This window comes from Leptodactylus fuscus, chromosome 7 (assembly GCF_031893055.1).
Source record: "Leptodactylus fuscus isolate aLepFus1 chromosome 7, aLepFus1.hap2, whole genome shotgun sequence".
Lineage (NCBI taxonomy): Eukaryota > Metazoa > Chordata > Amphibia > Anura > Leptodactylidae > Leptodactylus > Leptodactylus fuscus.
In genome coordinates, this window is record NC_134271.1 from 129,862,084 (window position 1) to 129,874,168 (window position 12,085).

Sequence of the window (12,085 nt, forward strand, 5' to 3'; positions counted from 1 at the left end):
CATATGGCTACGTCATTACTGGGCATCTACCACATCATTACAATGTGACTGCCGTGATATTATGGGGTGGCTGTTCGTTACTGTGTGACATCACAGCCACCTGAACAATGATGCTGCAGTCACATGACCACATATATGCCTCTGCTATGGCCCCTTTTTGGCTCACTCCACCATCATATCATTGCAGCCTCCAAGGTAAAAAAAAAAATAGTAACACATGATATATATTTGATAACGCTATAATAATAAAGGTCAATATAATAAAGTTAAAATATTCTTTATAGTTCCAGATAGATGACAAAAACAAAAAAATCTCAACCAACATTCTTTATTACACCTCCCCAAAAAGTAATTAGTAAGTTCTTTATGCCATGTGAAATACAACTTCCCATGTGACAAACAGGCAATGATCCTGGAATAGCGACTGTGCAAAAACAAAAAAATATTCAATATGTTCACGTTAGCTTCAGAAATTTGACAAAATTCGGAATCCAATTCTGCAGCTCCAATCTGGTTTCAGGAGGAATTGTCTTCCTTGATAAAAATAAATTTATTCTCCAATAATAAGATGGTGGACACTCCTCGATAATGTGGAATCTGATGTCTCAGGACGCAGACAGACAGATTGAAATCAATGGGCTGTTTGATATCTTTTGGGTTTTCCAATTTTAGCTGAGGGATAAAATTTATGGACCACACTGTCACACTTAAAGGAGCCTGAGACCAAAATCCATCATATCAACCTGCAGATAGATAGGCCCGTTCCCCTGAATCAAAGGGTGTCCTTTGTGAATCTCTACGTCCATTGCCAAGATATTGCTGTTTCCACTTACCTCTTCCAAGCAATACTAGCGCCCTCATTGCTCCAAAGAAATCATTTGCATGTTGCCAAAATCTGTGAGCTCTCAGCAACAATGGGCCCGATTCACAAGGGGAAACATTGTTTAACTTAGGTGACCCAAACCTATCTGGATTCTGGTGACAGATTGGTTTTCATTGACAATGGAATAATGGGTTCTCCAAACAAGACACCCATAAAATGGTGAATAGAGAGGATTCATGGGCCCTAATGCAATATCTATACAGCTTTGCTCACATTTCTGTTTAGAGCCTCCATTCTGGCAAATCTGCTGAAAACAATTTTCTACATGCAGCTCTATTCTTCTCAAAAATTGTCAAATGCCATGGCTGGACCTGTCCTTATTTGGATGTCGTTGGTATTCACCATAGGGTGTATATGGAAACCACAGTAGAAGTGTGAACATAGACTTACTGGGCCTACACCCATATCTCCCAACCATCTCAGATTCAGAAAGGCAATCCTGGATTCTAGATGCTTTCCTGAATGGAGAGAGAAATGTCCAGGTTCTGGACACCGATAAGCTGAGTGCAATCTGCTCCCTGCTCTACCAAGGGGCCCCTGACTCTGCTCCCAGGTGCTTGAAAGAAGCCAGGGCTGATGTACTGACTTCACTATATTGCACCTGATGCTCTATTAAGGGGGCTTTATACTTTGGGGGCTTATTAAGAGAGGGATTTTACTGTGTGGACAACAATGAGGAGGAAGTTGTATTATGGGAACCACATTAAGTGGGATGTTTATACTATGACAGCCATTTTAAAGGGGGCATTATACAATGGGTGCCAAATTGAGGACCCATGATGCTGTAGCTGCTACAAGGTTCATTATAGGGTATGGAAACTACAAGAGGGTATGGTACCATGTCAGGGTCACTATACTGTGTGGGGGCACATGGATGGAAATGAAGATAGCCAAAGATAGCAGGAGGCGAGACTTACAATGCTTAAATTTGCTACATTTGCCACTGATTTTGTTCCTCTTCCACTCCTATGAAAGTTGGGAGTTATGCAAACGGACTATACCATGTGTAATCTCATCCACCAGATCCCCCCCACACACACACAGACACATTGACTGGATATAATATTGTTGAATTTAGTTCACATGGATGAATTCTCTTTATTAATGGAAATAAAGGAAGATAGATGTATACAACGCAATAATACAGATAGGTGTACCTCCATAGACCAAATATGTCAAAAAGAAAGAAAGGTGCACTAAAATCTAACTTCTATTAGTATATTAAAAAGTGTAAATGTATCTTAAACCAGCATATAACATATGGCTAACCACTAGAAACAGTATGGATGCAGCTAGTAGTAAAGATGTAGTAAATACTTAATATGTAAGCTGCCCCTAGTATGTATAGGATTAACCCTTAAGTACTATCATGGTGTCTATTATACACCACTACCATAGACATATCATTGTGATAGAAACCATGATAGTACTTAAGGGTTAAATAGACCATGTGGGAAACACAGGCCAGCAGATTGCACTGAGTTAGACCTATATATACTGGTCTTTGATATAACTCAGGCTGAATCCATATAGAACCAAGATCCCCCCCTTCCACAAGCACACAGATCTGTCTTATATCACGTACAATCACAAGGCTAAGATGACCAATAAAAGACCAGTCTGGGTCTAGCTACAAATCCGACGAGAGAGCTTACATTACATTCTCAGTTAGTCTATCTAGCCACATCTATCTATCAAAGCTGCACTCACTGACTGGATATATAGCTCCAAAGCCACACCCACATCACCATAGGTGTGCCCAATCCCTAAAGACTGCACCCCCATCAGCATGCACGGTATAGGACTGCCCATTGGGGCGCATCCACCACTCTGTTTCCACAACTTCCAATGGTGCCCTTGGTTTTCCCCATCACTGGGAAATCTAAACAGACCATACAGGACAGATAACCCTACACACAGACCAAGAGACATGAAGGTAAGTATATATACATTTAAAAAGCATGCAAATAGCTCTCTCCCGTGCCACTTATGCTTGAAGAGTTCTTGAAGGGTTGGACGTTGACTTAGTTTAGGTTGACTTAGGTTAAACGCGTATAGGGGACACTTCAGAGACAGTTTCCTTTTCCTCTGGAGGATACAGAATTACAATACTATGGTATGGTAGGTACTATGGACCTATAATTATACCTGTACACAAGGATAGGGGTCTACATATGGCTTTATGGTGACCTCTCCATGTAGAGTATAATTTAGGGCCTTCCAGTTAATGACGTTACCGTTCATTTCATTATCAGCAAAATAATCCATCATATTCTCATCCGCCAGAGCTTTATCCCACATATTAACATCTGTCATCTCTCCTAGAAAGGACTGTGGATCCCTAAAATCTCCACCATGGGAGTCTTGCTCTTGACCAAGAATGATGATGGGGTCACCTCTGATCTTTACGTTCCATATCTTGTTGACTTTGTAATATTTTCCATCTACAAACAGTCCCCAGATGGAAGAGTCCCAGGTCGCACAAATACTTGTCCATTGTGTAAAGTTATTGCCCTGTAGATCAAAATACTGGTCTTCATTATTGACCGATAGAGAAAATTGATTTCTCACTCCGGGATAATAAAATAGGAGAAAGGCGTTGTCTTTACTTCTAGTAGACAATGAAAATAAGGAATATTCTCGGGTCAGATTTGAGCGGAATCTCATACAGACAGTGACCTGTCCAAATGGTCCAGTACGGTCCGGAAATATCCGAACATAGGAGGTATTTGACTGCACTGGGAAATCAAATAATTTCTCTTTCATATCTGTGTAAGAATAGAAAATAATATTACTGGCATAGTATTGACATGTCTGGTTTATGTGGAGGAATTCCTTATTGTGGCCAGGCTACCTGCACATACATGTAGGGTTCCTGCAATAAGGAAAAGGGCCAGAAGATAGAAAGTTTCTGCAACCATTAAACACATTAGACAAAACACTGTCACCATTAAGATGCTTAGAGAACTCTACTTAAAGGGATTCTACTAGAGATGAGCGAACACTAAAATGTTCGAGGTTCGAAATTCGATTCGAACAGCCGCTCAATGTTCGTGTGTTCGAACGGGTTTCGAACCCCATTATAGTCTATGGGGAACAGATACTCGTTAAGGGGGAAACCCAAATCCGTGTCTGGAGGGTCACCAAGTCCACTATGACACCCCAGGAAATGATGCCAACACCTCTGGAATGACACTGGGACAGCAGGGGAAGCATGTCTGGGGGCATCTAACACACCAAAGACCCTCTATTACCCCAACATCACAGCCTAACAACTACACACTTTACACACTCAATACCACCTCTCTGACAGTAGGAAAACACCTTGAAACATGTGTATTTGGCACTTGCAGTGAGGAGAGCTTGTCACCAGCAGTGAATTTGGCCCTTGTAGTAAGTTGAGGTTGGCACCAACATTTGTTTTGAAAATCAGGGTGGATTGAGCCTCTAACCAGCAGAGTTTGGGCAAATTCATGGTGGAGGGAGCCTCTAAACACCCCAGTTTGGGCAAATTCATGGTGGAGGGAGCCTCTAAAAACCCCAGTTTGGACCAATTCATGGTGGAGGGAGCCTCTAACCAGCCCAGTTTGGGCAAATTCATGGTGGAGGGAGCCTCTAAAAAACCCAGTTTGGACCAATTCATGGTGGAGGGAGCCTCTAACCAGCCCAGTTTGGACCAATTAATGGTGGAGGGAGCCTCTAACCAGCCCAGTTTGGACCAATTAATGGTGGAGGGAGCCTCTAACCAGCCCAGTTTGGACCAATTAATGGTGGAGGGAGCCTCTAACCACCCCAGTTTGGACCAATTCATGGTGGAGGGAGCCTCTAAACAGCCAAGTTTGGACCAATTCATGGTGGAGGGAGCCTCTAAAAACCCCAGTTTGGACCAATTCATGGTGGAGGGAGCCTCTAACCAGCCCAGTTTGGGCAAATTCATGGTGGAGGGAGCCTCTAAACAGGCCAGTTTGGGCAAATTCATGGTGGAGGGAGCCTCTAACCAGCCCAGTTTGGACCAATTAATGGTGGAGGGAGCCTCTAACCAGCCAAGTTTGGACCAATTCATGGTGGAGGGAGCCTCTAAAAACCCCAGTTTGGACCAATTCATGGTGGAGGGAGCCTCTAACCAGCCCAGTTTGGGCAAATTCATGGTGGAGGGAGCCTCTAAACAGGCCAGTTTGGGCAAATTCATGGTGGAGGGAGCCTCTAACCAGCCCAGTTTGGACCAATTAATGGTGGAGGGAGCCTCTAAACAGCCAAGTTTTGGGAAATTCATGGTGGAGGGAGCCTCTAACCAGCCCAGTTTGGACCAATTCATGGTGGAGGGAGCCTCTAAACAGCCCAGTTTGGGCAAATTCATGGTGGAGGGAGCCTCTAAAAAACCCAGTTTGGACCAATTCATGGTGGAAGGAGCCTCTAACCAGCCCAGTTTGGACCAATTCATGGTGGAGGGAGCCTCTAAACAGCCAAGTTTGGACCAATTCATGGTGGAGGGAGCCTCTAAAAACCCCAGTTTGGACCAATTCATGGTGGAGGGAGCCTCTAACCAGCCCAGTTTGGGCAAATTCATGGTGGAGGGAGCCTCTAAACAGCCCAGTTTGGGCAAATTCATGGTGGAGGGAGCCTCTAACCAGCCCAGTTTGGACCAATTAATGGTGGAGGGAGCCTCTAACCAGCCCAGTTTGGACCAATTAATGGTGGAGGGAGCCTCTAACCAGCCCAGTTTGGACCAATTAATGGTGGAGGGAGCCTCTAAACAGCCAAGTTTTGGGAAATTCATGGTGGAGGGAGCCTCTAACCAGCCCAGTTTGGACCAATTCATGGTGGAGGGAGCCTCTAAACAGCCCAGTTTGGGCAAATTCATGGTGGAGGGAGCCTCTAAAAAACCCAGTTTGGACCAATTAATGGTGGAGGGAGCCTCTAAACAGCCAAGTTTTGGGAAATTCATGGTGGAGGGAGCCTCTAACCAGCCCAGTTTGGACCAATTCATGGTGGAGGGAGCCTCTAAACAGCCCAGTTTGGGCAAATTCATGGTGGAGGGAGCCTCTAAAAAACCCAGTTTGGACCAATTCATGGTGGAGGGAGCCTCTAACCAGCCCAGTTTGGACCAATTAATGGTGGAGGGAGCCTCTAAACAGCCAAGTTTGGACCAATTCATGGTGGAGGGAGCCTCTAAAAACCCCAGTTTGGACCAATTCATGGTGGAGGGAGCCTCTAACCAGCCCAGTTTGGGCAAATTCATGGTGGAGGGAGCCTCTAAACAGCCCAGTTTGGGCAAATTCATGGTGGAGGGAGCCTCTAACCAGCCCAGTTTGGACCAATTAATGGTGGAGGGAGCCTCTAACCAGCCCAGTTTGGACCAATTAATGGTGGAGGGAGCCTCTAACCAGCCCAGTTTGGACCAATTAATGGTGGAGGGAGCCTCTAAACAGCCAAGTTTTGGGAAATTCATGGTGGAGGGAGCCTCTAACCAGCCCAGTTTGGACCAATTCATGGTGGAGGGAGCCTCTAAACAGCCCAGTTTGGGCAAATTCATGGTGGAGGGAGCCTCTAAAAAACCCAGTTTGGACCAATTCATGGTGGAGGGAGCCTCTAACCAGCCCAGTTTGGACCAATTAATGGTGGAGGGAGCCTCTAAACAGCCAAGTTTTGGGAAATTCATGGTGGAGGGAGCCTCTAACCAGCCCAGTTTGGACCAATTCATGGTGGAGGGAGCCTCTAAACAGCCCAGTTTGGGCAAATTCATGGTGGAGGGAGCCTCTAAAAAACCCAGTTTGGACCAATTCATGGTGGAGGGAGCCTCTAACCAGCCCAGTTTGGACCAATTAATGGTGGAGGGAGCCTCTAAACAGCCAAGTTTTGGGAAATTCATGGTGGAGGGAGCCTCTAACCAGCCCAGTTTGGACCAATTCATGGTGGAGGGAGCCTCTAAACAGCCCAGTTTGGGCAAATTCATGGTGGAGGGAGCCTCTAAAAAACCCAGTTTGGACCAATTCATGGTGGAGGGAGCCTCTAACCAGCCCAGTTTGGACCAATTAATGGTGGAGGGAGCCTCTAAACAGCCAAGTTTGGACCAATTCATGGTGGAGGGAGCCTCTAAAAACCCCAGTTTGGACCAATTCATGGTGGAGGGAGCCTCTAACCAGCCCAGTTTGGGCAAATTCATGGTGGAGGGAGCCTCTAAACAGCCCAGTTTGGGCAAATTCATGGTGGAGGGAGCCTCTAACCAGCCCAGTTTGGACCAATTAATGGTGGAGGGAGCCTCTAACCAGCCCAGTTTGGACCAATTAATGGTGGAGGGAGCCTCTAAACAGCCAAGTTTTGGGAAATTCATGGTGGAGGGAGCCTCTAACCAGCCCAGTTTGGACCAATTCATGGTGGAGGGAGCCTCTAAACAGCCCAGTTTGGGCAAATTCATGGTGGAGGGAGCCTCTAAAAAACCCAGTTTGGACCAATTCATGGTGGAGGGAGCCTCTAACCAGCCCAGTTTGGACCAATTAATGGTGGAGGGAGCCTCTAAACAGCCAAGTTTTGGGAAATTCATGGTGGAGGGAGCCTCTAACCAGCCCAGTTTGGACCAATTAATGGTGGTGGGAGCCTCTAAACAGCCAAGTTTTGGGAAATTCATGGTGGAGGGAGCCTCTAACCAGCCCAGTTTGGACCAATTAATGGTGGAGGGAGCCGCTAAACAGCCCAGTTTGGGCAAATTCATGGTGGAGGGAGCCTCTAAACAGCCCAGTTTGGACCAATTCATGGTGGAGGGAGCCTCTAACCAGCCCAGTTTGGGCAAATTCATGGTGGAGGGAGCCTCTAAACAGCCCAGTTTGGGCAAATTCATGGTGGAGGGAGCCTCTAACCAGCCCAGTTTGGACCAATTAATGGTGGAGGGAGCCTCTAACCAGCCCAGTTTGGACCAATTAATGGTGGAGGGAGCCTCTAACCAGCCCAGTTTGGACCAATTAATGGTGGAGGGAGCCTCTAAACAGCCAAGTTTTGGGAAATTCATGGTGGAGGGAGCCTCTAACCAGCCCAGTTTGGACCAATTCATGGTGGAGGGAGCCTCTAAACAGCCCAGTTTGGGCAAATTCATGGTGGAGGGAGCCTCTAAAAAACCCAGTTTGGACCAATTCATGGTGGAGGGAGCCTCTAACCAGCCCAGTTTGGACCAATTCATGGTGGAGGGAGCCTCTAAACAGCCAAGTTTTGGGAAATTCATGGTGGAGGGAGCCTCTAACCAGCCCAGTTTGGACCAATTCATGGTGGAGGGAGCCTCTAAACAGCCCAGTTTGGGCAAATTCATGGTGGAGGGAGCCTCTAAAAAACCCAGTTTGGACCAATTCATGGTGGAGGGAGCCTCTAACCAGCCCAGTTTGGACCAATTAATGGTGGAGGGAGCCTCTAAACAGCCAAGTTTTGGGAAATTCATGGTGGAGGGAGCCTCTAACCAGCCCAGTTTGGACCAATTCATGGTGGAGGGAGCCTCTAAACAGCCCAGTTTGGGCAAATTCATGGTGGAGGGAGCCTCTAAAAAACCCAGTTTGGACCAATTCATGGTGGAGGGAGCCTCTAACCAGCCCAGTTTGGACCAATTAATGGTGGAGGGAGCCTCTAAACAGCCAAGTTTGGACCAATTCATGGTGGAGGGAGCCTCTAAAAACCCCAGTTTGGACCAATTCATGGTGGAGGGAGCCTCTAACCAGCCCAGTTTGGGCAAATTCATGGTGGAGGGAGCCTCTAAACAGCCCAGTTTGGGCAAATTCATGGTGGAGGGAGCCTCTAACCAGCCCAGTTTGGACCAATTAATGGTGGAGGGAGCCTCTAACCAGCCCAGTTTGGACCAATTAATGGTGGAGGGAGCCTCTAAACAGCCAAGTTTTGGGAAATTCATGGTGGAGGGAGCCTCTAACCAGCCCAGTTTGGACCAATTCATGGTGGAGGGAGCCTCTAAACAGCCCAGTTTGGGCAAATTCATGGTGGAGGGAGCCTCTAAAAAACCCAGTTTGGACCAATTCATGGTGGAGGGAGCCTCTAACCAGCCCAGTTTGGACCAATTAATGGTGGAGGGAGCCTCTAAACAGCCAAGTTTTGGGAAATTCATGGTGGAGGGAGCCTCTAACCAGCCCAGTTTGGACCAATTAATGGTGGTGGGAGCCTCTAAACAGCCAAGTTTTGGGAAATTCATGGTGGAGGGAGCCTCTAACCAGCCCAGTTTGGACCAATTAATGGTGGAGGGAGCCGCTAAACAGCCCAGTTTGGGCAAATTCATGGTGGAGGGAGCCTCTAAACAGCCCAGTTTGGACCAATTCATGGTGGAGGGAGCCTCTAAAAAACCCAGTTTGGACCAATTCATGCTGGAGGGAGCCTCTAAACAGCCCAGTTTGGGCAAATTCATGGTGGAGGGAGCCTCTAACCAGCAGAGTTGTGGGAAAGCAGGGTGGAGGGAGCCTCTAACCAGCAGAGTTGGTGGAAATCAGGGTGGAGGGAGCCTCTAACCAGCAGAGTTGGGGGAAATCATGTTGGAGGGAGCCTAGTATTAGCAGAATTGTGCAACGCTTATGGTGGATGAGTATGAGGATGCGGAGGAATTGGAGAGGTTGAGTACAGACATGGAGTTTCATGTTGGGGTGCTTTACACAGGTGGGCACAAAAATGAAGGCTCTATCCAGTGGTGGTTCATTTTTATCAAAGTGAGCCGGTCGGCACTCTCAGCTGACAGACGGGTGCGCTTGTCAGTGATGATGCCACCGGCTGCACTGAACACCCTCTCAGATAGGACGCTGGCGGCAGGACAGGACAGCACCTCCAAGGCATATAGGGCAAGTTCAAGCCACAGGTCCAACTTCGACACCCAATACGTGTAGGGCGCAGAGGGGTCGGAGAGGACAGGGCTGTGGTCGGAAAGGTATTCCCGCAACATGCGCCTATACTTCTCACGCCTGGTGACACTAGGACCCTCCGTGGCGGCACTTTGGCGAGGGGGTGCCATCAAGGTGTCCCAGACCTTAGACAGTGTGCCCCTCGTTTGTGTGGACCGGTGAGAACTTGGTTGCCTACTGGAGGAACTGCCCTCCCTGCCGCCAACGTCACATGCTGGAAACATCTCCATCATATTCTGCACCAATTGCCTGTGGCAAGCATTGATGCGATTGGCCCTCCCCTCTACCGGAATAAAAGACGAGATGTTGTTTTTATACCGGGGGTCAAGGATAGCAAAGATCCAGTACTGGTTGTCCTCCATGATTTTGACAATACGCTTGTCGGTTGTAAAGCACCCCAACATGAACTCAGCCATGTCTGCCACAGTGTTAGTTGGCATGACTCCTCTGGCCCCACCGGAAAGTTCAATCTCCATTTCCTCCTCATCCTCCATGTCTACCCATCCGCGCTGCAACAATGGGACGATTCGAAGTTGCCCGGAAGCCTCCTGTATCACCATCACATCATCGGACAACTCTTCTTCCTCCTCCTCCTCCTCCTCCTCCATTAAACGCAGTGAAGCGGACAGATGTGTGGACCTACTCTCCAGCTGTGACGGATCGGATGCTATCCCTAACTCCTCTGTGTGATCTGAGTTATCCCTGATGTCAATCAGGGATTCTCTCAGAACACACAAGAGCGGGATTGTAAGGCTCACCATCGCATCCTCAGAGCTCACCCTCCTTGTGGACTCCTCAAAGACCCGTAGGATGTCACAAAGGTCTCTCATCCATGGCCACTCATGGATGTGAAACTGAGGCAGCTGACTTTGTGGCACCCTAGGGTTTTGTAGCTGGTATTCCATCAAAGGTCTCTGCTGCTCAACCACTCTATTCAACATCTGAAACGTTGAGTTCCAGCGTGTGGGGACGTCGCACAAAAGCCGGTGTTGTGGCACATGCAGGCGTTGCTGGAGAGATTTTAAGCTAGCAGCGGCTACTGTCGACTTGCGAAAGTGGGCGCACATGCGCCGCACTTTCACCAGTAGCTCTGGAACATTGGGGTAGCTCTTTAGGAAACGTTGCACCACTAGGTTGAAGACGTGGGCCAGGCATGGAACATGTTGGAGTCCGGCAAGCTCCAGAGCTGCTACCAGGTTCCGGCCGTTATCACAAACGACCATGCCTGGGCCCAGGTGCAGCGGCTCAAACCATATTGCCGTCTCATCGAGGAGGGCATCCCTCACCTCGGAGGCAGTGTGCTGTCTGTCCCCCAAGCTGATCAGCTTCAGCACAGCCTGCTGACGTCTACCAACGCCAGTGCTGCAACGTTTCCAACTCGTAGCTGGGGTCAATCTAACAGCGGAGGAGGAGGCGGTGGCGGAGGAGGAGGCGGTGGCGGAGGAGGAGGCGGTAGAGGAGGAGGAGGAGGGGGGTGTTCTTCTCGTGTCCCTGCCAGGAATGTTAGGCGGGGAGACGAGGTACACCGGGCCAGTTTGGGAAGCAGTCCCAGCCTCAACTACATTCACCCAGTGTGCCGTCAGTGAAATGTAGCGTCCCTGTCCGCATGCACTTGTCCACGCGTCGGTGGTCAAGTGGACCTTTGTGCAAAGCGCGGAACTAAGGGCCCGCCTGATGTTGAGTGACACGTGCTGGTGCAAGGCGGGGACGGCACACCGGGAGAAGTAGTGACGGCTAGGGACGGCATAGCGAGGTGCCGCAGTTGCCATCAGGTCCAGGAAGGCAGGAGTTTCAACAAGCCGGAACGCCAACATCTCCTGGGCCAGCAGTTTAGCGATGTTGGCGTTCAAGGCTTGCGCGTGTGGGTGGTTAGCAGTGTATTTCTGCCGCCGCTCCAATGTCTGAGAGATGGTGGGTTGTTGTAAAGAAACGCCTGATGGTGCCTTTGATGGTGCAGGAGAAGGAGATAAGACAGGACCAGGGGAGGATGAGGTAGAAGTCAACAAAGTGGCGGAGGCAGATGAAGTGGTGTCCTGGCTCGTCCTCTGGAGTGCATCGCCAGCACAGTCAGCAGTGGCAGTGGCAGAGGCAGAGGCAGTGGCAGAGGCAGTGGCAGTGGCGTGAACGGCAGGCGGCCTTTGTCCTGCCGTTGCTGCCTGCCACTGATTCCAGTGCTTGGATTCCAAATGACGGCGCATTGAAGTGGTGGACAGGTTGCTCTTCTCAGAGCCCCTAATCAATTTCGAGAGGCAAATTGTGCAGACAACACTATATCTGTCCTCGGCGCATTCCTTGAAAAAACTCCACACCTTCGAGAAACGTGCCCTCG

The 12,085-nt window shown here is 48.7% G+C and overlaps 1 protein-coding gene across 1 annotated transcript; it reads right to left on the bottom strand.

The window, feature by feature from the left end:
* Positions 1-3,025: 3,025 nt before the first annotated feature.
* LOC142212942 (jeltraxin-like) lies at positions 3,026-3,649 on the bottom strand. Its single transcript, XM_075281080.1, has one exon. It carries the CDS (start codon positions 3,647-3,649, stop codon positions 3,026-3,028), a length of 624 nt encoding a protein of 207 aa, XP_075137181.1.
* Between the last annotated feature and the right edge of the window lie 8,436 nt (positions 3,650-12,085).

Coding starts and splice junctions, on each gene's coding strand:
- LOC142212942 (XM_075281080.1), bottom strand. CDS start 3,649: ATGAAAGAGAAATTATTTGATTTCCCAGTGCAGTCAAATACCTCCTAT.